General features: G+C 51.8%; 3 protein-coding genes across 5 annotated transcripts in view; 1 reads left to right on the forward strand and 2 right to left on the reverse strand.

Moving 5' to 3' along the window:
* The window catches only part of RPA1 (replication protein A1), a 32685-nt gene extending 31947 nt beyond the window's left edge, over positions 1-738 (reverse strand). The window contains exon 1 of the mRNA XM_075904474.1: positions 502-738. Coding sequence (XP_075760589.1) covers positions 502-705 — 204 coding nt within the window. The 5' untranslated portion in view covers positions 706-738. The remainder of the gene's footprint in view (positions 1-501) is intronic.
* On the forward strand, positions 739-18606 carry SMYD4 (SET and MYND domain containing 4). Of its 3 annotated transcripts, XM_075904470.1 has the most exons (11): positions 739-872; positions 1562-1706; positions 3434-3523; positions 7217-7408; positions 7989-9159; positions 11909-12091; positions 12570-12739; positions 13960-14092; positions 14584-14700; positions 15064-15187; positions 15820-18606. In XM_075904470.1, exons 1-11 carry the CDS (start codon positions 739-741, stop codon positions 15971-15973), a joined length of 2613 nt encoding a protein of 870 aa, XP_075760585.1. In that variant the 3' UTR covers positions 15974-18606. The 3 variants fall into 3 exon arrangements, with proteins under 3 accessions (XP_075760585.1, XP_075760586.1, XP_075760587.1); XM_075904471.1 differs by lacking the exon at positions 7217-7408; XM_075904472.1 differs by lacking the exons at positions 3434-3523; positions 7217-7408.
* On the reverse strand, positions 16491-23975 carry SERPINF1 (serpin family F member 1). The gene is made up of 8 exons (XM_075904475.1): positions 23820-23975; positions 21066-21151; positions 20484-20685; positions 20251-20406; positions 19308-19511; positions 18138-18280; positions 17169-17379; positions 16491-16864 (listed from the first exon to the last, which is right to left on the reverse strand). Exons 1-8 carry the CDS (start codon positions 23878-23880, stop codon positions 16605-16607), a joined length of 1323 nt encoding a protein of 440 aa, XP_075760590.1. The 5' UTR covers positions 23881-23975; the 3' UTR covers positions 16491-16604.
* Between the last annotated feature and the right edge of the window lie 861 nt (positions 23976-24836).

A 24836-nucleotide genomic window follows, 5' to 3' on the forward strand; every position in this document is an offset into this window, starting at 1 on the left:
CGCTCCCCTCCCCGCTCCACGGGGCCAACAGGACGGACTCCCCCAGTCCACACCGGCCCGGGGACTGTCCCCCTCGTCTCAGCGCATGGTGCACCCCGCAACCCCGCCCATCCCGGGGGGGGGGCCCCCCCGCAACCCCGCCCATCCCGGGGGGGGCCCGCAACCCCGCCCATCCCGGGGGGGGGCCGGCCCGCACCCCCGCCCATCCCGGGGGGGGGCCCCCCCGCACCCCCGCCCATCCCGGGGGGGCCCCCCCGCACCCCCGCCCATCCCGGGGGGGGGCCCCCCGCAACCCCGCCCCGCCCCCGCCCATCCCGGGGGGGGGCCCGCAACCCCGCCCATCCCGGGGGGGGGCCCCCCGCAACCCCGCCCCGCCCCCGCCCATCCCGGGGGGGCGCCCCGCCCTCGCCCATCCCGGGGGGGGGCCCCGCAACCCCCACCCATTGCACGGGCACCCCGAAACCTCGCCCCGCCCCGCCCCGCGCACTAGCCCCCCCTCACCGCGATGGCCCCTTCGCTCAGGCGCGCGCTCATGCTGCGCCACAGGCTCCGGCTCCGCGCGCTGCCGCCAAATGCTCCCGCCGCAGCCCGCTCGGCCGCCGCGTCACCGCGCACGCTCCGCACGCACCACGTCAGCCGCGCGGCTCCCCCATTGGCTGGCGCGCGTACGGCGGAAGGGAGCCTCTGGGGTGCGGGCGCCGCCATTGCAGCAGCTGCCGGGGGAGCCTCGCGCCGCCCATGGAGCTGCCCGCGGAGGCCTGGCGGGCCCATGCTCGGGGGCGGTGGGGCTCGCTGGCCCCGGCCCTGCGGGAGGCGCTGTGCGAGGCCGCGCCGCTGCGGGACACCTTCCGGCTCTGCGCGCCCCTGCTGCGGTGAGCGCCCCGGGGAGCAGCCCCCCGCTCCCCCCGCCGGCCCCGGGGAGCGCCCCCCCCGCTCCCCCCCCCCGCCGGCCCCGGGGAGCAGCCCCCCCCTCCCCCCGCCGGCCCCGGGGAGCAGCCCCCCTCCCCCCCGCCGGCCCCCCCTCCCCCCGCCGGCCCCGGGGAGCAGCCCCCCCTCCCCCCGCCGGCCCCGGGGAGCAGCCCCCCTCCCCCCGCCGGCCCCCCCTCCCCCCGCCGGCCCCGGGGAGCAGCCCCCCTCCCCCCGCCGGCCCCCCCCTCCCCCCCGCCGGCCCCGGGGAGCAGCCCCCCTCCCCCCGCCGGCCCCCCCCTCCCCCCGCCGGCCCCGGGGAGCAGCCCCCCTCCCCCCGCCGGCCCCCCGCTCCCCCCGCCGGCCCCGGGGAGCAGCCCCCCCCGCTCCCGCTCCCCCCGCCGGCCCCGGGGAGCGGCCCCCCCCTCCCCCCGCCGGCCCCGGGGAGCGGCCCCCCCCCTCCCCCCGCCGGCCCCGGGGAGCGGCCCCCCCCCTCCCCCCGCCGGCCCCGGGGAGCGGCCCCCCCCCTCCCCCCGCCGGCCCCGGGGAGCGGCCCCCCCCTCCCCCCGCCGGCCCCGGGGAGCGGCCCCTCCTCCCGCTCCCTCGCTCTCCCCCCCGCCGGCCCCCCCGACCCGACTCTTCTCCCGCCCCCCAGGCCAGCGGACGAGGCGGTGCTGCGGAGCCTGGCGGCCCGGGTCGGGGTCGGGAAGGACCCACGCGCCGCCCGCTTCTACAAGCAGGAGGGGACCCAGCGCTTCCAGGGCCGGGACTACGCGGCTGCGGCCGGGCTCTACAGCAAGGTGTGCGGCGGGTCTGGTGGCGGCTCGGCTGTGGCTGCGCTGGGCAGGTTTGGCCACCGAGTGCTGTCACATGCAGACTTGTAACACGTTTTCTGGCCCTCCCGTTGGCCACATTCCATGGCCACATGGCGAGCGAGCTCCTCTGCCACAGCTAGAGCAGAGCCGCCGGGGTCAGCATCCCACAGGGCGGCTGGCAGGCTTAGCGGATCTGTCCCTTCGCTGCCTGGAGCAGCGTCCTGATGAGCTCTGGGAGCTCTCCCTGCCCAGGAATGTCCACGGCCAGTGTGCCAGCAGCTGTGTTCCGGGCAGGACTTGTTCTTTGTTCCCCCAACAGTGCATCCCGCTCAGCTGTCAGGTACATCCTGGGGTGCATGCCAGGTGAGGGACCCATGTCTGAAGGGCAGCAGACATCACAAAACAGGAAGCAGAGCCATCAGGGCAGGCATTGTGTGATATTTCTCAACAAAATTCACACTGGCTCTTTGTCCACTATAAAGGGAGGGGAAAGACAAAAGTCTCTGGGGGGGGGGGGGGAGTTTTTATTGACAAAATTGTGTGTTTTTCCCATCACGTTGTAGTGTAAATGTTCTCGCTGTTTTGGCGACAAAAGGCAGCTTTGGGTGACAATGGGCGAGTGTAGACCAGGCCTTTAGCTGCAATGCCCGGGTGCTTATGAATCCTGTGGCAAGGGTCTCCTGTTATGTGAAACTGGCAAGGAAGCAGCCCTCTGTAGGACAGTCCTGGGTTTTGTTCTGCTGCATGTTCAGTCTTCTCTAGTAAATAGCTCTGTTACCACATGACTCTGTGTTATTCCTAGCTCTGCTGTAAATCTGGGCAAGCCCAGCACTGCACTTTGTTCAGTCTGGAAAGGTGCTGAGCACATTCAACTCCCTGTGACTTTCACAGGGGCTGAGAGAGCTCTGCACTAGACTGGATTGGGTCTAGTTTTATCTTGAATAAAAACATTTTCACAAGGGTGTTGAGGTTCAATGTATAGGCTTTTGTAATTGCCTCGTGATCCCGTGGATGGAAGACTGCCTAATAATCTAATCTGACCTCCTACAGAACTGAGGCCTGGGAATTTCATCCTGTAATATCCTACATCAAATTAATTGTGGTTAAACTATGTGTCTTTAGAAAGGCATCCAGTTTTGGTTTACAGATTTACATTGATGGTGAATCCACCATGTTCCTTAGGTTAATTGTTCCAGTGGTTGGTTGGCCTGTTAAAATTTTGCATTGTATTTCAAGTCTGAGTTCAGTACAGAAAAAAGCCTAATGAAATATCATAATGTAAGTACTTATAGACTGTGATTCTATCCTCTTTTAACCTTAAGTCTTTTATAAGACAGGTTTTTCAGAGCATGAGTAATGTGTTAGCTCTTCAATGTAACATTATTTCTCTTTGAAGAGCACACATCAAAATCAGGAACAATGTTCCAGTAATTGTTTCACTAAAGTAATCTACAGAAATAATACGACCTCCCTGCTCGTCTGTATTCCCCTATTTAGGCATCTGAGAATCACACGAGCTCTCCTGGCTGTTGTAGCATGGAGTAAAAATTGAAGAAGTCAAGATAAAATGATGACGGATTGGGAATGAAAATCTCTAGTTCCCTTCCTACTCCTGACCACGCACATCTCATGTTCCAGAAATCAAGTTGTCCAGGGAACATATGCCAATCCTCCTTTCTCAGTGTGGCCACTGCTCTTTTTTATCTTTGCAGGCAGTGTCCCACGTAGCACTTGACAGCCCAGAAATGTCATTGTGTTATGCCAATCGTTCTGCAGCCCTCTTTCACTTGGGAAAGTTTGTGGTAAGTACTAGATTTGACACACTCAGGGACAAAGCAGCAGCTATTCACTTTGAAAACTGGGTATAGAGAATCTGGTATTGGCAATGGAGTTTTGCAGTTATTCAACTGTATTTTATATTAGTGATATACAGTCCTGTTTAATTGATTAACCGGTTAACTTGTTACACATCACATTTAATCAGTTAGCGGGAGCAGGGGGTGCTGCGCCAGCCCACCCGTGCCAGATCAGCCCACTGCCTGTTGCAGGCCCCACAGGGCTGGAGCAGCCTCTGCTGTTTAACCAGTAAGCATCCCCTGTTAAAGGTGATGCGTACTGGTTAACTTTTCACATTCCTATTTTATATGCCATTCCACAACTTCAAAGAAGTAGCATGCTGTGTGTTTCTGAAAGTGCCAGTGCTTCATAATCCCACTGTGTTTTCCGAAAGGCGGCAGCAATAAAGCTTGTCTAAGGTGTTAAAATAAAGGACCACTAAATTGGAAAAGGCCATAACTCCGGTCTACTTCAATGGTAGACGACCCATCGTCAACAGCTAAGAAAAATGCTTTCAACAACATTCGCAGGACCGTACAGAGCAAGCTTCGCAAGATGCAGGACTCCTGGTTGAGTGCCAAAGCAGATGAAATCCAGAAGTTTGCTGACAGGAAACGATGCCAAACGGTTCTACGAAGCCCTTAGATCTTTGTACGGACCTCAGCCCTCAGGGAGCTCCCCTCTACTGGACTCAGATGATGTAACTCTCATTACTGAGAAGACTCTGATTCTACAGCGTTGGGCTGAGCACTTCCAATCCGTACTGAACCGCCCATCCTCCATCAATAACGAGGCGATTGATAGAATGCCCCAGGCGGATATCAACCACAGCCTGGATGTCTCACCATCAGAGACTGAAACCTTACAGGCCATCAGCCAGTTGTCCAGTGGTAAGGCCCCAGGATCTGATGCGATCCCAGTGGAAGTCTATAAGGATGGTGGTGCAATGCTTGTCGACAAACTCACTCAGCTGTTCCAGTCCTTCTGGAATCAAGGATCTATTCCTCAGGAACTGAAAGACGCGTCCATCGTACACCTCTACTAGAGGAGAGGAAATCGACAAGTCTGCGATAATCATAGAGGAATATCACTGCTCTCCATCGCAGGCAAGATCCTTGCACGAGTGTTGTTGAATCGCCTGATTGACCACCTGGAACAGGGTTTATTACCCAAGACACAGTGCGGCTTCCACAAAGAGTGTGGCACTGTGGATATGATCTTCGCAGCCCGACAGCTCCAAGAGAAGTGTCAAGAGCAGAATCGTGAACTGTACACCATCTTTGTGGATCTCACCAAGGCTTTTGACACTGTCAGTCACAAAGGTCTGTGGTGCATCATGTCGAAGTTTGGGTGCCCTGACAGATTCATCCTGATGGTACGTCAGTTCCATGACGGCTCGTGTTCTGGACGATGGAGAAGCTTTAGAGGCTTTTCCCGTCACAAACAGCGTCAAGCAAGGGTGCATGCTGGCACCGACCCTGTTCAGCATAATGTTTTCAGCCATGCTGTCAGACTCCTTTCAGAACAGTTCCTTGGGAGTCAGCCTGAGATACAGGACTGATGGGAAACTGTTCAACCTGCGAAGACTCCAGGCTGTCACCAAGATAAAGGAGACTGTGCTACGAGACTTCCTTTTTGCTGATGACTGCGCCCTGAATGCTGGATCAGAGCAGGAAATGCAAGCCAGCATGGACAAATTCGCAGCAGCATGCGACAACTTCAGCCTTCTTATCAACACAAAGAAAACCGAAGTGATGCACCAGCCAGCTCCGAAAGCCCAACATCAAGAGCCCACCATCACAGTGAAGGGACAAAAGCTGCAAGCAGTGGACCAATTTACATACCTTGGCAGCACCCTCTCCCGCGCAGTGACAATTGACATTGAGGTCAACTGCAGAATCGCCAAGACAAGCTCTGCATTCGGCAGACTGCTGACCAAAGTGTGGGACCGCCGTGGAATAAGCCTTGCTACAAAGCTTAAAGTCTATCGAGCAGTAGTGTTAACTACCCTGATGTATGCCAGTGAGACTTAGACTGTATACAGGAGGCATGCTAGGCAACTGAACCACTTCCACACGATTTGCCTCCGCAGACTTCTGAGGATCCGGTGGCAGGATAAGGTGCCAGACACAGAAGTCCTTTTTAGAGCAGGCCTGCCATCAGTTCACACCCTGCTGATGAATGAAAGCCCAGACACGCTGGGCTGGCCATGTTGCAAGGATGCCAGACCATCACATCCCTAAACAGCTCTTCTATGGTGAGCTGTCTCAAGGAAAGCGATCGCACAGGGGACAAAAGAAGAGATACAAAGCCTCTCTCAAGTCCCTGGAAATAGACACCACCTCCTGGGAGACCCTGGCACAAGACCGATCGACATGGCGCATGCTGATCCACCAAGGCTGTCAGACATCTGAAGCCAGAAGGACAACCATAGCACAAGAGAAGTGAGCACTCCGTAAAGCCGGAGTTGCAAACGCTGCAACAGTGGTGCCTGCACATGTCTGCCTGACATGTGGCAGAACATTTCGTGCCCGCGTTGGCCTTATCAGCCATCTGCGGACACCCCGTGGACAGCCCACAACTCGTTAGATGTCAAGGTCTTCTTCGAACACGATGGACGAACATCATCGTCATCACTGTTCAACATGGTGTGGTTTGGGTCCAAAAGAGCTTAAGACGGCATTTGGGGAAGGCTGGAGTAGGCAGTCTGAGGGGTGGAGAATTTAATCTGGTTTGTAATGCATTCCTGCTGCTGTTTTTGTAGTAGTTTTTATGGTATAGTTTTCATGGATGATAAGGGTGCCTAGGGCTTAGTGTGTGTCCTTTGCTCTATATACAGCAAACATAACAGAAGAAAGCACACTGGCACAGTGGAATCCAGATAACTGTATTTCCTAACTCTCAACAACATGCAAAGCTTAGCTACATTTATACACTGCTGCTCTGCACTCGGATGGTTTTTGGAACCTAGAAAAGAGGGAAAACAAGTCAAGCTGGGGTGGGGACCACAGACAGCTAATTTTGGAACACCCACCCACCCCCTCACTGACCTGGCCCCCAAGTGAGGAGGAAAAAAACTCACCTCGCTCCCCTTGAGCTCTAGCCCCATCAAGGGCTTGCCAGATTAACACTTCTGGGGGTCTGAGAATAGTAGATTTTGTAGCCCCCCTGAGGCTCTGGGTGGGTACAAAAATGAGGGGTTCAGTGTGCAGGAGGGGGCTACCAGAGAACGTGTTGGGGGGTGCAAGGTCTGGGTGGCAGGCAGGATGCAGAAGTGGGATATGGGTGCAAGGTCTGGGCAGGAAGTAGAGTGCAAGAGGTGTCTGGGGGGGTCTGAGCCAATGTGCCTTGTAACCTTTTCCATCCATGTGCATGTATGGATGTGCATCACCAGTAGAAATAAAACCTAGCTGTGGGCACTCTGCTAATCAGTTGGGCAGCATGTGACTCTCTGGAGCAACCTCACAAGCACCCAGTTTACAGGGAACACTGGTCTGTGAGAGAGGTGGGGGGCCTGGATGGGAGGTGGGGTGCAGGAGCCGTCTGTGAGTAGGGGGGACAGGGTCTGGGGGGTAGGTTGCAGAAGTGGGATGGTGTTGGAGGGTCTGGATGGGAGGGGTTCATACCTGGTACAGCTCGGTGTGGCCCTGTGCTTGCAGGCACTGCACCCAGTGGGAATGACAGGAATGAAGTCTTCAAGCAAGCACAGGAACAGAGCTTCCTTTTGCTGCTGTGCCAAGCTGCTTCCTCCCCCCTTGCCAAGTAGAGCCCATGGGCCATATGCAGCCCATGGCTTGCCTTTTGGTCCAGGCTGTGGGGCTCATGGTCCATCCCCCCCCACCAGCAGCAGGGTGAGTTGGCGCTAGTACAGCAGCCATGCCAAGTCAAGCCACAGTGTCCCCTGCGTGGCTGAAGAGCCAGTGTGGCTTGTCCACTGGCGGGTGGGGGGAAGGATCCTTCAGCCTTGTGGGCCAGATCCAAGCAAGCCACAGGCCATAGGTTCCCCATACTTGCAATAGAGGGATCAATCATTAACGTTTTATTATCCAAATCCTGTGCACTAAACCTGGGGTGGATATTCTTGTGTTTATTTAAATCCAAATTAATATTAATTAAAAAACAAAGTTTAAATACCAGCACAAGTGACTGCGATCCAATACGGTTTTAAAATTGTGCTTCTAGCTGCAAGTGTCTTTCTGAATTTCTTGGAAGCGTCTGCACGTTCACTCTGTAGGATGTCTTCACTTTTAAAGTGACAGCCTTGTCTAACCCTTTACTGTGATCCCTGGGTCCGTCGTGGACCAGAATCTTAGTCAGTAAATGCAGTTTTTAAGCAGTGAAATGTGCACAACCTCTGGTGGGGCAGGAGAATAAAAATCTTTTTCAGGTATTTATAGTGTCATTTAAAAGTCCTCTTGCGTTGTTTTCCAGGATTGTCTAGAAGACATTAGCAGGGCTCAAGCCCAGGGCTATCCAGACAGACTTCAGCCTAAGATCTTGCTGCGGAAAACTGAATGTTTGCTTCATCTGGGAAGATTACAGGAAGCGGCAGAGGCCATCAGTGAGTTAGAGAGTAAAATAGCTATGGATCAGAGTCTGACTAGTACCACGCACCAGACTCTGCTAAGAAAAATCAGTCAACTCAAAATGAAAGCATGTGAGAAGGAGAGTAGCCCAGTGTCCGTGCCAGAAGCACTCAGCAAAACTCTAAAGGACTTGGAACTCTGGGAAGAGAATGGTAAAATTTCAAGTGCCTCCTCATCTGTGGGCTTGAACTTTGACTCTTGCCGAGGACGTCATCTGGTTGCCACCAAGGATATTCTGCCAGGAGAGAGCTTGGTGAAAGAAGAGGCCTTTGTCAGTGTGCTCATCCCAGGGAAGAGCCTGTTGCTCCAAGATGGTGCTGAAACTACATGGGATACTAGTGTCACTAATGAGGACCTCCACTGTCACCACTGCCTGAGGCAGCTCTTGGCATCCATGCCCTGCAGGGGGTGTAGCTATGCCAAGTACTGCAGCAAGGAATGTGCACAGCTGGCATGGGAGCAGTATCACAGCATAGAGTGCCCATTAGGGGCGCTGCTGCTCACACTAGGAGTCTTTTCACATGTTGCCTTAAGGACAGTTCTAGTGGCCGGATTTGCAGAGGTTATCAGCTCAATGAAGCGGTTTTATGAATGTGACAAGGAGCATCACAATCCTGAAGTCAGAGGTAAGAGTGTGGATGAGACTCTCAATTCCCAAGCTGGCATGGAGGGTGTCTCTGAGAAAGCAGTGCCTCTAATTCCTGGTTGTGAGGATGATGGACAGTACCGGGCTTCTTACCAAGCTATCTTCCACCTTTTGACTCATGCTGAGAACCACAGCCCTGAACACAAGTTCCTTTGCATCCTGAGCATAGTTGCCATATGCAAGAAACTTCAGGAAGCGGGTGTGACCATTTTGAGTCAGGGGTCATGTGAGAGCCAGTCCAATGTGAAAGCACAAGGGAAGATGTCTGCTGAATTGTCTCCAGAGCTCAAGATCCTGGGAGAAGCAATGCTGAGGCATATGTTGCAGCTGCAATGTAATGCGCAAGCAGTGACTGTAATCCGGGAGTCAGGTCAGTGAGAAACTGTACTCTTCTTTCTGTCATCTTTGGATTGTCCTGTGGGAGGGATAGAGCCAATGGATGAGCTCCTGCTTCATTCAGGTAAACTTAGAGTAAGTATCTTATTGCCCCAAGAGCTCATAATCTCTGTTACAATGGAAACTTCCTTCTTCTTTCCCAGTGATAGGTCCAACACAGCATCATAGAAATATAGGGCTGGAAGGAACCTCAAGAAATCAAGTCCAGCCCCTCATGCTGTGTCAGGACCAAGTAAACCTAGTAAAATGTTTCTATCAGATGTTTTTCCAACCTATTTTTAAAAACTCGCAAGGATGAAGATGCCACAACCTCCTTTGGAAATTCATGCCAAAGCTTAACTATCATTATAGATAGAAAGATTTTGCCTAATATTTAACCTAAATTTCCAGGACTACAAACTAAGCCCACTATTTCTTGTCCTGCCTTCAGTGAACTTGGAGAACAATTGATCACCGTCCTCTTGACATTAGCACTTAATATATGTGAAGACTGTTTTCAACTCTCCACTCGGTCGTTTTTTTTTCTAGACTAAACATGACCATTTTTAATCTTTCCTCATAAAAGGTTTTGAAAATGACTTGTCATTTTTATTACTCTCCTCTCAAATTTGTCCACATCTTTCCTAAACTGTGGCACCAAGAAATGGATGCAGTAAGTCAGCAGAGGCCTCATCAGTGCCAAGTGGGACAGTTATCTCCTGTGTCTTGTACATGACACTCTTGTATAAACACCCTGGAACAGTGATGGGCAACCTGTGGCCCATCAGGGTTGTGTGGCCTGCATGACATTTTGTTTGTTGTTGCCCATGCGCGAGGTTGCCAGGTTGTGCTGTTTTTTCTCTGTGTATTTTCCTATGCGTATTACTAAAGTGACATATATGCAAAGCAAGGGCAGGTGAAGTGAGGTTTGTGCTGACTGCACGCATCAGTGACTGGAAGTGACTGGTGCATCCTCTCTACATCCAGTCAAAGTACTGCTACAGTTCACTGGTATACCCTGCAAATTCTAGGTATGCAAACACAGTTAGCAAAACCACCTATCCTGGGAGACAGTCTTGGTTACAAACGTCTTGCAGCCCACTGAGATGGAGGGCTACTTACTCATGCAGTCTACTCACTAGCCTAGGTTGCCCATAACTATCTTTTTCACTTCTGCATAACATTGTTGAATCATGTTCAATTTTGTGATCCATTATCACTCCTAGATCCTGTTCAACAATATTACCAACTAGCCAGTTATCCCAATTTTGTATAGTGCATTGGCTATTTCCTAAGTGGCACACTTTTCACTTATCTTTATTGAATTTAATCTTGTTGTATTCAGACCAATTCTCAATTTGTCAGTGTTGTTTTGCATTGCAAGCCTGTCTTCTAAAGTACTTGCAACCCCTCCCAGCTTGTCATCTGTAGATTTTATACCATACTCTCTGCTCCTTTATCTAAGTGATTAATAAACATATTGAATCCAAATCCAGGACTGACCCCTGCAGGACGTTCTGCATATTCCCTTTTACTTTGACAGTGATCCATAGATAAGTACTCTGAGTAGAGTCTTTTAACCACTTGTGCACCCAGCTTACAAGAGTTTCATCTAGACTGCATTTCCCTAGTTTGATAGATAATTTGTTTTGGAAGGATTAAACTTTTTCCACCAAATAATCAGTAAACATCAGATTCACCATATATACACAAAGAGGGGAACAATGCTTTAATCAAAAATGTGAAATAGACCATCTAAGAAAAATGCTGTTTGAGAAGTAGTTTGATTTAAGGATATTTACTTTGTATATTTTCACACTGGTGTTGACAATTTGTTTTAATAGCTATAAAGCTTTAACTTCTTGAATCTGTCTACTGCCATTAAATGATTGTCTGAGTCCCCCATAATTTCTCACAACCGTGAAAATAGAAAAAAATGCTCATTGCCCATAATTTTGCACACATAGAAACTTAAATTAATAACAATTGGGTGAAATGCCATAGACACATCTGTTGACACATAAAAAGATTAATATATCTAATTTTGCCAAGTATAATAGCACAGAGTAGAGCTTAGAGGCTCTGCTTCTCATTTAGATGTGGAGGTTTCTAAACTGTTAAAATTTTTAGTTTTTAAAAATATTTTGGCTAAACAGCAGCTAAACCAAATATTTAAACTTAGTATTTGTTTTTCAGTGCCACTCCAGGGGCATGACTTTACTTACCGGAAGATCCATGCTCCGGAGGTTGATATGGCATTCGATTTAGCAGGTCTGGTATATACCCGTAAATCGAATGCGCAGGGCAGCTCCCACTGGCGTCTAGTGTCCTCTTCCTTTTGTGGGGAGTAAGGAAAACAACCACAGCTCAACTGAAGGTAAGCCAGCTCCAGCTACACATTTTACGTAGCTGGAGTTGCATACCTTAAGTTCTATTCCTCTGGGCCAGGTCTACACTGGACCTTCAAGGTTGGCTTATCTTCAGCTGTCTAGGAAGTATTTGCTTTCCCTGTGGATTCAAACAGGGAGATGATTGCCCAAAACCTCTGCATGGTCAGACTGAGCATAGCTGCTTTCATTTTTGTTTAGTAATTATTCGTTTTTTATTACATTAAGACACCATAAGCTGCTTTTGCTGCTGCTGATTTGTTTTGATTAGTTTCAATACCTAGAATAAGGACAAAGTGGGTCACTGGGTCTGATTTCATGATGTATTTGGCCTCTTCTGTGTTGTGTGGTCTTTAGCATCTGGAGACAGCGCTGTTGCAAACAGTGAACAGGTGCGCCTGGCCACAGCCCTCTTCCCTGTCACCAGTCTCCTGAACCATTCCTGCGACCCTAATACAAGTGTGACTTTCAGCGGGACTGCTGCCACAGTCAGGGCATCTCACCCAATCACAAGAGGGCAAGAGATTTTCCATTGCTATGGTAAGTGGCAGTCTTGCTAGTGCATTCTTTTTCAGGAACACATAGGATGCAGAAGTGACCTTTCACCTCTGTGCTCCCTGCAGGATCACACCCGTGAGGATTGCATTTCTGAACATGTATCTGGAGTTTGTCTCCATTCTGTCCCCACACACGTGTATTTATGCATAACTCTGCATCAATAACATCTGCATGAGACCTCCTAGTCCTGCTGTTTGTCTCTTACAGTCACTCTCAAACTGTGGGACCCACTGTTTATATCCCGGGCATAGAGGTACTGGGCCTCATCAATCCCTTTTTCAGTCCCATTGATTACACTGCAAGGTTTCACATGTGGGTGAGAAACCCAAATTGTAATGAAGTCACTGATGATGGATTCCTCCTCAACCTACAGCAGGGTGGGTGTCAGTCTGTAGTGGGGTACCCACTTTCCTGCTTTCATCATGTATTATCTCCTTCGCTCTTTCTCATCCTGTTTTAGGGCCGCACTATTGCAGGATGGGGGCTGCTGAGAGGCAGCGATGGCTCCTTTGTCAGTATTTCTTTGAGTGTCAATGCCAGACCTGCCTGGATGAGTTGGGAACTGATGTCACAGGCATAGCAGCCCCAAGGGAGAGATTCTGCTGTTCCAGCTGCCATGCACCAATGCAGGTAACTGTTTACTAGTCACGACTGGGTAAGTCTGAAGAGTTAGATCTGACTCCATTGCCCATGCTCTTGGGATTAGGCCAAAGTGAGGGATGGTCTGGTTCTCTTGTAACCCTCTTGGAAGAGTGACTTGTATATCTCCAGCCTGTCCAGAGGGAAAGATTGTCACAGTCCGGGGGTCCCACTCAAGTACTGTTTTCACCTCCACACCCCATTCTCCAAATGTATGGAAACCCCCAGTGATATTGTCTGCCCTGTGCCCTTGCTCTCAGTAATCCCTTCACAAAACGCGCTTCTCAAGGAAGGCTTATAAACTAAAACGATCCCTGCTAAGGACCTAGGACAGGGCTACTCTCAACGCGTGGCCCGTGGGTGGGAGCCAGAACAAAAAAGTTGTCAATTGTTTTCTGTTGCGGTGCGTTTTAGTAGTTCAATTCCTGGACTGTCATTGCTCGTTCAAAGTGCTGTCGTATGGTTGGGAATCGGGTAAATGTTGCATTTTATTAATATCAGCAGAACTGACTGAAATGGGGCCTGCGTGTTGTGTAGTGTTGCCTTCATCTTTGTATTCATGCCTGTCAGTGTGAAAGAAGCTGTTTGTATATATATTTGCTTGTATATGCAACCACACTTAAGTTGCGACCCTTGGCATGTGCTGTGAGTATCATTGTGGCCCCTGAGGATTCCGAAGTTGAGTAGCCCTGGTCTAGGAGGATGTGTGCATTGTCCCAACCAAGCACAAGATCTTATGAACTTTGCCCAAACCCTCCACCACCCTCGCAGTGGTGGTCTTGTCTTTAGGCTGTAAGCTCTTGAGGAGAGAGATTCTGTTTCATCTGTTATTGTAAAGTGCCCTGAACAGCCGTGTTGCACAGCTGTTGAGCCATACGTCTTCAAGAAAGAGGGAAGGAACATGTATTTTCTGTGAAGATTAATGAGGTGGTGGCTCAGGCTGGTACATTGCCAGAGCTGCTACTTCAGCTTTTATCCAGAGCTCTGAAGAGATAACACCAGCACACTGGCAAGCTGCCTCCTTGAGGCTGGAAAACAGTGTAATAGTGCTGTAATACACAATAAGAGCATGGAGACACATGACTCTGTGCTTTCTGTGTGCAAAAATAATTGTAAAGGTGGCTTGGTTTAGATAACTTAGTCCTGCCTTCAGTGCAGGTGACTGGACTAGAAGACCCCTTGAGGACCTTACAGTTCTATGACTTCCACAGGGGGAAGATGTGCTCCGTTGTTCCAGTGGTGCTTGTATGCCGTTGGTTGGCAGGGATTTCCTTCTACGCCGGTTGGGGGACCTTCAGATGCAAATTAGAACAGCGCTTGAACTTCTCAAAGACAACCAGCCTAGTAAGAGAGCCAGCCATCTGCCTTGGACTTGGTTCAGTTCCTTACGCAAGTACAAGTAAACTTCATCGTGAGATCCTGGTCCCAGCCACCAGATGGCAGTTAGTCCCAATCATTTTAGGTACTGCTGATATGAAGCTGGAATTCATGGGAGCACAAGTGGGAGGCTGCTTATACTGCTGATCAGACTGGGAGGCTAACTCACACATTTGCTCCACTGGAATATGAGGTAATGTAGGGCAATGTTAAACGTTCAGGTGCCAAGACTCCATGTTTCAGAAGGCCCCCTGCTCCTGGTGACCCTGCATTAGGTTAGCATGGTGAACTAGCAAATTCTGCAAGAACAGCATATAAAGTCCAGGGCAAACTGTTCAAGGCTGGTGGGGGACTAGAACTGGACCTGATCTCACCTCACAAATCACAGCTAGCTAGCGACTGGTACCTGGAATGGATTTGTGTAGCACAGCGAAGTGCTCTTCTTCCTGGATTTGCAGATCAGGCTGTTGAGCTGCTGCTGAGGTGCCGGGTGGATGCTGAAAACTTCCTGTCTGCAGAGCACTTGCTGGTGGGCGAGATTGAGGATCGCCTGGCACAGGGTTATGCCATGCTTGGTAAGCTGTCTTCTGTCCCTCCGGCATCATTTTCATGTGACTGGCCTATTCATTCTACATCGGTAGAAGGAGATCCCCTGCCCAGTGAGTTCCCGTTCTTTCATCCCCCTCTTATTGTAGCCCACTAAGTTTGACGTAGAAGAGTCTTCTTAGGAATCATTTTAGCCCCAAGCTCTATTCCCAACCAATAGGAAGAGGCTCTATGATCTTTGATGCCTCAGTTTCCCACTCTGTGCAATGCGAATCACACCCCTCTGATACCTCCCGGAAGGGCTGTGAGCGTTACTTGACACAGGTTAGAAGTTCTTTCCATGGCAGAGACTAGAGAAAGGAGCTCTAATAATCAATTCTCTCTTTTGCCAGGAAAGTGGCAGGCAGCAGCTGGGCACCTGCGGCGCAGCATTCAAATTGTGGAAGCTCACCATGGGCCATCCAGTGTGGAAATGGGTCATGAACTCTTCAAACTGGCACAGATCCTCTTTAATGGGTAAAGAGCCCCATTCCCACAATCTCACCCTTCATTTTACACCTCTTTCCTGCTTTAGCCCATGTGCCTCGTCTCTCTGAGATGGGGATGTGGCAGGAGGCCCTTGGCATCATTAGTCCCTTTGCAAGTTTTCTCCAAGTTCTGGATGTTTTGGCTAAGGGGAAGCATCTGCCTTTTAGCCAGGATGAGAGAGAGACATGGAAATATTTGGATAAGTTTTAAAATGACAGCCCCTCAGACACTTCCTCGAGCCCCTGGCCAGCAAATCCCATTACTCTTTTTGTAGCCCCTCTCTCAGTACTTCTGGTTTGACTGTTTCCCTCCCCTCCCCCCGTAAGAGTCAGTCTGGTGACATGGCTGTTGATTCAAGGGTGAAGCATTCTGAGTTCCCCTAGCTTAAAGCAGAGGGCTTTTCCCTGGCGGTGATGGGATGTGGCAGGGTAATCCTACTCCTCTGATCAAGGAAGTTGTCTGTCTCCGTGAAAGGAGAGAGAGAGAGAGGTGCCTCCGTTGCCCTGGCTGAGGTGCCAAATGGGGGAAAGGATGAAGGCTACTGAACGAATGGCTGCATCAGGTGTGCTGAGTGAGTTCTGCCCCTAACTCTGTTCCGCACTCCTGCCCTCTGCACTTAGGTTTGCAGTGTCTGAAGCTCTGAGCACGATTCAAAGAGCAGAGGAGGTTTTGTCTGTGAGCGGTGGCCCGCAGAGCGCCCAGGTCCAGGAACTGCGGGAAATGAGAGCCTGTCTGCTGGAGCTGCCCCGAAGCCTCCGTCACAGGGTTGAGTGACTAAGAAAGGAAGCTGCTGTGCTGAGCTCTGAGTGGCAGGGCAGCCATGCAAACGAGGCCTGGCTGTGAGCTGGGGAGCGAAGCTGGTCACTGGACATCAGTGTGCTACTGGCAGAAGGGCTGTCTCCTGGAGAGGAACGTTGCTGCAGGATTTCTTACCATTCCAGACATGGTGGCTCTTCCCTGGAGGGTTGACTATTGGCCCTCTGCATACTGCCCTCTCTCCATGCCCACCCCTGTTCACTTCCAAAACAACAGTGTTGGGCCTGGGGCGGGAGCGGTGAAGTTCTTGCCTGCCGCTCAGCACACCTGCTCCTGCAAACATGAGACACTGGGCTGGAATGAGGCAGGTGCGCCTTAAGAGCCCAAGATGAAGGGGGTGCACTAGAGCCTGGGCCAGAACAGAGTGGCCGTGCGGTGATGTTGGGGGAACTCTGGGAAACGGGGATGGAGGGATCAGAAGCGAACGGGACTAGGGCCCGTGGTACAAGGGAGAACACTGCAGCACTTCGAGAGGTTAGTGGCAAAAGCTCTTTTATTGCAGCATGTAGGCAGAAGATTTGCAAGTTTGACCATACAACAGAGCAGGGAGCCAGCATCCCTCCCGGTTACCCAGCCTTTCTGGAGGGAGCTAAGTGCTCCTCGGGTCCAGGACTTTGCCAATAAAGAGCAGGGTTCCCGTGGCGTCGTCTCGCAGCACAACAAGGAAAGGTCTGTCCAGATGGTAGTCGAGAGGGAAGGTCAGGCGAGCAGCATTCGGAACAGGGTTTGGTGTGGATCCTGCCCCGTCTTCGTTTAGTTCCAGGACTGCCTGGTGTTGCACGTGAGAGAGCTTGGTGGGTTTGGGAGAAATCTTGCTGAAGTCAGGTGATGTGAAGAGCGACTGGAGCCCTGTGGGAAAGGAGGAAGATTCCATTAGCCTGGAAGAAGGGCCCCCTTGTGGGAGGGTAAGTAGAGAGTGCAGCAGTGGGGCCGTGCTATGAGAGCCGTCCTAGAGCCCGTTGGCTGAGCTCACTGGGGGAGGGGAGCCTATGGGAGGTGGTAGGGCCTGTTGCAGTTGTCAGGGAAGTCCATATATTGGACAGCAGGACCTGACTCGTGACCAGTGGCTGCTTGTTCTCAGGGAGCTGGAGGAGCAGCTCTGCCTACTACTCTGAGCCCCAGCTGCCCACAGAGCGCCATGCTGCGCACATACTCATCTCTTGCAGCGTGCTACCAAGTGCCCCCTCGGAGCTCAGCGTCAGCCTGGGCATGCTCAGCACAGCGGGGATGGTCTTCAGCTCCTTGTCTATGTCATGGACAAACTCCGAGGTGAGACTCTCCTCGATCAGCGTCATGTTCTGGGTCACCTTCTGCGGCAGGAAGAACATCGCACTGACTCCGCCGCTCAGCGGCAGCTGGGCAATCTGGAATAAAAAACAAGGGGTTCTCTGAGCACACCAGCAAAATCTGCCAGTGCCAGCTGGGGTTGCTGAACCTTGGCCGGCCGGCCAGCCACCCCACCAAACCGGTTCTTCCTTCCCACCCTGCTTCCCTGCTCTACCATGAGTCGTCTTTGCCCCTCCACAGTGCAGGCCTCTGCCCTCAGCCCTGTCCCTCCTGCTGTGAAAGGGAATGCAAAAGGCAGCATCTTTGCTGTCAGAACCTGCACTGAATTGCAGTATTGCTAGTGGGATTCTCCACTGGAGTGTCGACCCCTGTACTGATACTGTGCACAGCCCCCATGGCTGGGAGTCGGACCCAGGCTCAGCCCTGCCTAGCTCTCACCACCTTCCCAGCTAATTCAGGAGCATGTTGGAGAGTTTCCAGAAACAGGATGCTTACCCGAGGAGGGAGCTCTGTTGAGAAAGGGAACACGTGCAACAACCAGCTTCTACCAGAGCCTGCCTGAGACCGGTTGCTTTCCTCCTTGCCCCGCTGGGATGATGCTACAGGCTGGAAAAGCCTTTTGTCCCACTTAAAGCCCTGTTTGCTTTGCAATGTGATCTTGGGCATATGGAGATCTGAGCAAGGGCAAAGCTCTTTATCCTGGTGGTGTGGGAGGGGCAGAACTCACCCTTCAGAGTGGGGAGCTAGTGAGTGAAGATGGCTCTTTCCCTAGTCTAAGGCAAGGTGATTTAGGACAGGGGCTAACTTCTCTTTCTTACTCAGTCCTTCGCCTGACCTTGCAGTTGAGTTCTGAATCAAAGCCATATCGCAATATGGCTTTGGGCTCCGACATCATGGGCACCTTCACGGATCTTTCTTCATCCAAGTGGAAGTCTTGCAGCGTAGTTTTTGTGGGGTCAAACTTGGTCCCCCACTGCCCTGTTTTTAAAAATAAGATAGGAATAATGGGAAAAGCTATTGCCCAGGTTTGTAGCCAGTAGAATCATATATGAAATAGCTCCCCTTTAGGGAATTTGTCTGGGAAGGCAGAGGGTGAGGGGTCAGAAAATCAGTTACACCTTGCAACTTTGTCTTATTGTTACTGTTGGCTCTCTAGTCCCTTCCACGCTATCGGAGGTTTGACCAGTTTGGACTTGTCAGCCGACACATGCTGGTTGGGTGGAGGAGCAGCTGGAGAGAGCTGATATGTTATTTATGTAATTATAAAACTATTTTATATGCATAAATAAAAGTGGCAAACCCTTTGTTGTTTTGCTCATTGTCTTGAAATGTAAGCTGTCCAGGATAGGGACCGTCTGTGTCCCAGTGTTAGAGCACCCAGCACAATGTGGCTCTGAGCCTGCGTAGGCCAGTAGCTTCTCTTGTAACATAAATACTTGACGTCTGGATTCCCTAAAACCGCTCCCCAGTATCTCCTGTTCACGGAGAGCCGTGCTGTGGCAAGCACAGTCCTGAATCCTGTTGGACAGGACGCTCTGTCTTTCATCCTTACAGGCTTTCATCTTCCTCCTTCCCTGACCCCTTTCTGCAAGCAGGTCCAAACTGTGACTCCTCCCCTGCGGAAGCTTTTCCATGGCCATCAGCCCTACCTCCTTTACTAAACTCGGGGTAGAGCAGGGGTTGGGGCCCTGGCCCATGGCTTGTCAGGGCGAGCTGGTGCATCCCTCAGCTCCTGTTGGCCAGGAACAGCAAACTGGCCGGTGGGAGCTGCAAGCAGCTGTGCCTGTGGATGTCTGCCAGCTGCAAACCCTTGCACACCATGTGCGGGCAGGAGAGTCCCACCCTCGCAGTCGAGAATCTATGCCCAAGTGCTCAAAGAAGTTTCCTCCTGTCCCTTAGTCTTTTTGCCTGCCTCTTCAGTGTGCGCAGGCCAGAAGACCTTCTCTCCCGTGTTTTCTGGCACGCGGCAAGGAGGCCCGTACACAGAAACACCACGAGCTTTTACCTTTCAAATAAGCTGCCCCAATGAGGCAGATGCTGATGCTGGTAGGTATCGCCTTCAGGAATTTGACCATTTTCCCCTTGGTCTGCTGTTGTACCCAGTTGTTGATGTCTTGAAGATCTGAGTTGGCATTGCCAGTCAGCACCTTGGGCCGTGCTCCATAGGACTTCTCCAGCTGGCTCACAAACCCTATTTTCATTCTTAGTTCTGAGGGGCAGAGAGACCATTACTGCAGCCTGCTCCTGCTGTCAGACGAAAGCTCAAGGCAGTGAACAACCCATACCCTTCCCTGAAATGCTGACGGATGTGTAAGTCTGGCCTGTGTATTGCAACCCTGGGTATGTGCAGAACCCTAGAGCATCTGATTGAAGGGGCGTATTTATCAAGTCTCATGGCCTTATTCTGTGCTCTAGTCTGGCAAAACCTTCAACTAACGGGTAAAGGGGGCACCCTGTAGCTGCCACTGAGCCCTTTCCCTATGCTGCTTTGTGATTACTGTTTAGTGAGCAGCTTGGATCTTCCCCAAGCCACCAGGGAGATGATACCGTTCTTCTCAAGGTGTCTAGAGCAGAGTGGAACATGGCGTTTGTTCCTGACTCGGGGGAGGGAGGGGGAGCTGGTTTCAAAGCTGTGCTGGTCAGTGTTGTAACGCAGAAGAGAGAGGAACCGCTGGAGTCAAGCTTAGAGGAGATCCTGGGTCCCTTCTGTGCCAGCTGCTCTGTGGCCAAGTGCCCTGTTAGCACTTTTTCTAAGCTTTTGTATGGGGACCCCCAACACCGTTACTGCCTGGTGTGTTCAGCACAGGGCAAAGCAGCTGCTGCGGCTCCAGACACAGTTTCGTCCTGTAACTGAAGCCGTCCAGGACTGTTACCCATCCATTGTGCTCTACTGCCTGCTGCTCCAAGACTGACAACATTGACTTAGGCAGGCTAAGAAAGACTTTTACTTCTCTCCACAACAATGCGGGTGGCACTTCTTAGGCCCTTGGCAGGTGCAGTGATGCTGGCCAGCAGCTCCTTGTAGGTGTTGTGCACCTCAGCCTTGTCAAGCAGGTCGTAGAAGAGAGCCCGAGAAATCAAGCCTTCCGTTCGCTCTCCAGCACCTGCCAACCGTAAAGGAAGACGCATGAGGCCTGTAGCCATGCACCAATATGCAGGAGGAGGAGAAGCAGGAACTCACCTAGTAAAAGGCCAGAGAGTGCGGTAGCCACACTGAAGGGAGACAGTAACACATTGGCAGTAGGAGTCTTGCTTGACTGCTGGCGATACAGGTCATAGCCAAAGTTGGAGACTGCAGCTGCAAGTTTGTTTACAGGACTTTTGTAGAAGGGATCTTCCTCCTCCACTGCCTCCGTGTTGCCTCCTTCAGGGATACTGGAGTCCTGCCAGGCACAAGACATACTGTTTAGAAATGCTCTTTACCAGAGGGCATGAGCAGTAGTGACAGCCAGAGCATCGGTCACTTTGCAGCCTTTCCTCTGGGAGCTAGGGAAGTACTGACCTTGTGGGAGAACTGAGGGTTGCACAGTGTAGGCAAAGCTGGGCCTAGAACCTAGTCCTTCCTGCTGTATCTTGTGGCTCCACCCTGCTTTTACCTAGGCAGAACAGGACTTACTTTCCCATGTAAGTGCCAGTGAGAGTCCTAGGCTGTCTGTGGCTGCTCTGGAAGATGGTACTTAATGTTCCCCTTTCAAAATTTAATTTTGGAAGTTTTATGCTCCAAGTTTCTCATTCTCCTCATCAAGTTTTGCCTTGCACTCACCTGCTCAGCAGCCAGATCCTGAGCACTGCTGGGCGTAGCTAGGAGCATGAGCCACAGGAGAACAACCAGAGTCTGCATGGTGGAAGCTAGAAGGGAAAAGCACAGTAGAGCTAGATGTGCTGTAGTCAGTCTGCCTCCTTGTTTGTCCCAGCTAGCTCCGTCCTCTCCACCTAGCAGGTGCTGAATGTGCCCTTAGCATCTGTCTGCAGCAAGGCCTGGTGCTGCTTTTGAATAAAGACACTTGTGCAAGTGCAGCAATTCACACTGGGGCTGCGTCTACACTGGCATGATTTTCTGCAAATGCTTTTAACGGAAAAGTTTTCCGTTAAAAGCATTTTTGGAACAGAGCATCTAGATTGGCAGGACGCTTTTGCACAGAAGCACTTTTTGTGGAAAAGCGTCCGTGCCAATCCAGACGCGCTTTTCTGCAAAAAAAAGCCCCGATCGCCATTTTCGCAATCAGGGCTTTTTTGCGGGAAACAAATCTGAGCTGTCTACACTGGCCCTTTTGCACAAAAGGACTTTTGCCCGAACGGGAGCAGCATAATATTTCCGCAAGGAGCACCGACAATCTTTCATGAGATCGTCAGTGCTTTTGTGGAAATTCAAGCGGCCAGTGTAGACAGCTGGCAAGTGTTTGCGGAAAAACTGGCCAGTCTAGACACAGCCTGGGTGAAATAAAAGCTGAGTTAAGTGGCTCCTGCTGTGGGCCTGCACATACGTACACCCCCTGCCCAGCCCCCAATTCATTCCTAGCCCCAGCCCTGCTCCCTGCGTAGCTGTCTCCTGGGAGGGTCACTGCTTGCAGGAGCATGTTCCTACCGCACCATTCAGCAACACTGATGGGCTCCAGAAGGAGTCGGGGGAGCTCTTCCTCACCCTAACGCATACCAAGGGATAGCAGCTAAAGCAGAGAGAAAGTACAGGCCAGGGCTGGCCTCACTCAAGAGTCCCAGTAGAACCCACCCACACATGCCCCCAAGCTCCCTGGAGCCAGTAACCCTGTTCTTCAGAAATCCAGTGTTAACCTGCGCGGGAGGATTCTGTACAAGGCTGTCTGGTCCAAGAGCTAGTGTTACCCAAGCTTTCTTCCTAGAGAAATCAGAGCTGTGCTGGGATGCCATGTCCCTGAGGTCAGATGCCAAAGGGGTAGGGACAGGGGAAAGCAGGGTTTGTATACATTCCAGAAAGTGAAGCAAGGGCACTTGTATTCAACTAGCCAGAAGAGCAGGAGCCTGCACATGTGTTTCAGATTAAATGCAGTTCTAAAGCAAACATGGCAGTTGCTCGAATTACAGACTCTTAAAGCCACGTCTCCACAATGGCTACAATTTAGGGACCATCCTGTTCAGGCAGAGAATTCCCTCGCAAGAGAAAGACAGCTTTCCTAGCCGCCTCAGGGTGGGATACAGTGTGCCCCTACCGCACCCGCCAAAAGATTCTTCTGTCATTGTTTCTGCTTGGAGCAGACCTGAAACCGGCGATGCGGTCCAGTTTTACAAGACCCGGGGAGCCTCCCCACATCTGTGCACGCTTACTCAGGCATCATCCTCCAGCTAGGAGAGAAGTATCGTGGATTTCTTTCCAGGGCAGAAAATATACACTGAGTGGAGCTGCTGTGCTGGACCCAGGCAATGTTAGGTGGTGTGATGGTTGAGATTCAGGGACTTCTTGTTCCTGGGAGAGTGAGCCTTATGGTGGGGATTTCTGAGCAGAGAGGGTCTGGCTGCATGTTGTCAGCAGATGCCTGCTGCAAGCAGTTTCTTCACCTGTCTCTCCTGTTTACTGTGGGAGGTTTGGCCTGGGCTAAGCATGAGATGTGGGTTTTCCATGAAGTGTGGCCTTTTCTCTGAAAAGAGGCTTTATATACCCTCTGCTCCCCACTGCGCGGTGTTCCTGGAAGCATGAGAGAGGAGGCTGCATTGCCAGATTTTATCATCTTTGCCGAGATTGCCACCAGCCTCACATTGCGCAGGCTTTGCCAAGAAGTGATTTCCGTTTAGTGACAAAGCCCCGCTGAGCATCTGGATTCTATTTGTGCAGTTACGATGCGTGCAGCCAAAACTGCAGAGAGAAAGTTCTTGCGGAAGCAGAGCTGGGGTGCCTTCTAGAATGACTTCAAACCCTAGCGCTGTGTAACAAGAAAGGAGAAGAGCTGGAGCATGCAGCCTGTGATCTTAGACCCAGAAAGTGCCGGTTGGAAAACCAGCTAAGAAGATATTTCCAAAGCGTGAATTGTCCTATCCCTGGATCTCTTCAGCTGTGAAATAAAACGCCGTTTCCCCAGACTAGGGAGTCAGGAAAGTTTCCTAACTACCCTTAAGCGCATTTGCAGCTCCCACACTTATGGGGCCTGTTTCTTTCTGTTGGGGGAATGTGTCAGAGCCCCTTATTGAGAGGGTCCAGCTTGATTTTCTGCTAGACTCAGTTTCTGTTGCCAAGAAAAGACTCACAAGTGCTAACTGATGCTGAATTGTAGCCCCCTGCTCATCCATGCTCGATCCTCAGAGAAAGGACCCTGGGTACCAAGCTCATTTCTGGCCTCAGTCCCCAACAGCATCTGGCCCCCAAACCCTCCGTGCGAGTTCCCCGTTTTCAACCCACTCCTGTTCCCCAGGAGAATTTCCTTACTCTGCAGCCCACAGCATCAATCCCAGGCCCTGCAAGAGGGGGGGCCCGCCCATTGATCTGGGTATTCCCATTGCTACTAGCTGAGGGCCAGTGGGGCTGGAAGCAGGGTGAGTTGCTCCTTACCTCGGGCTCCTCTCAGCCAATACTGTCCTGTGCTAGCACCCTGGATGAGAGTGGACAGCATGGAGTTTATAGCAGCCGCATCTGCTGTCTGTGCTGCCTGCCAGCAGACTGCCCCCAAGCCCAGCCTTCAGCAGGCTTCAGATTACACTTCCAAGGGCTCTCTTAAAGTGATCTGTTCTCTTTTTTGATCCTGTGATTGTCGCTGCCTTGAGCCCTGCACTCGCTCCGGCTGCCAGAGCAAATGCCCCCGTCAGTGGTGAAAGCACAAGGCTAAGAACCAGTTTCTCTGACTTCCATTTTCTGCTCTGCCCCAAGCTCCTTCGGTGACTTTGGGCAAGTCAGCTCCCCGCTCAGTGCTCTGGCTTCCCCCTCTGTACAGTGGGACTGTTCTTTCCTACCTCGGGGGATTATACAGTGCTTAGTGGTTGCTGTATAGGAGCTGCAGTAGCATCATTAACCCATTAACCTTTCACTGAGAAGCCCTTGAGCCAGCAGCAGGATCCAAATGCTGGTTTAAAGCTGCTAAGGAGAAAGAAGTGGGGAGTGGCTCTAGCCACAATGCAGGCACAGCGTTAAGGAGGGTTACCCTGAGCGGGGCTGGGCTGTCTTACCATTGCTGCAAGCTGCTTGTCTAGGGGAAATGCTGAAAGAGTAATGAGCGCAGCTGTGCCAAACCCCACGCCTGGGATTGGCCTGGAATCTCTGCCTGCTGGGCCACAGGCCTTATTCTCTAGGCAATGAGAAGCATAAAAAGAACTTACTCCGATGTGCACTCCTCCTCTTCAGGCCCTCATCTCATGGGAAGAAGGGCTGACTTGGGATAACCACATACACCACAAGCCCCCCTCTCTGCGAGCTGGAAAAGCAAATCATCCCCACTAGTTTCTTGTGTCTCGATGCTGCTTCGCTTCCCTGCCCGCGGCCAAGCGAGAAAAGAGCAGCAGTAAGATGGACAGTGATGGCCTTCTGTGGAAACTGCTTCTGGACTTGGTCTGTGAGCAGAGCTCGCTGGAAATA

Source organism: Pelodiscus sinensis, chromosome 21 (genome assembly GCF_049634645.1).
Source record: "Pelodiscus sinensis isolate JC-2024 chromosome 21, ASM4963464v1, whole genome shotgun sequence".
NCBI lineage: Eukaryota > Metazoa > Chordata > Testudines > Trionychidae > Pelodiscus > Pelodiscus sinensis.

Bases quoted from the DNA above. Each gene is read 5' to 3' on its own strand.
- SMYD4 (XM_075904470.1), top strand. From the start codon at position 739: ATGGAGCTGCCCGCGGAGGCCTGGCGGGCCCATGCTCGGGGGCGGTGG. The intron at 1,707-3,433 runs GTGTGCGGCGGG...TTATCTTTGCAG, and splicing joins CGGCCGGGCTCTACAGCAAG to GCAGTGTCCCACGTAGCACT. The intron at 12,092-12,569 runs GTAAGTGGCAGT...ATCCTGTTTTAG, and splicing joins AGAGATTTTCCATTGCTATG to GGCCGCACTATTGCAGGATG.
- SERPINF1 (XM_075904475.1), bottom strand. From the start codon at position 23,880: ATGCTGTCCACTCTCATCCAGGGTGCTAGCACAGGACAGTATTGGCTG. The intron at 18,281-19,307 runs GTAAAAGCTCGT...TTTTAAAAACAG, and splicing joins TGGGGCAGCTTATTTGAAAG to GGCAGTGGGGGACCAAGTTT. The intron at 16,865-17,168 runs GTATGTGCGCAG...CCTTTCCCACAG, and splicing joins TAGCACGCTGCAAGAGATGA to GGCTCCAGTCGCTCTTCACA.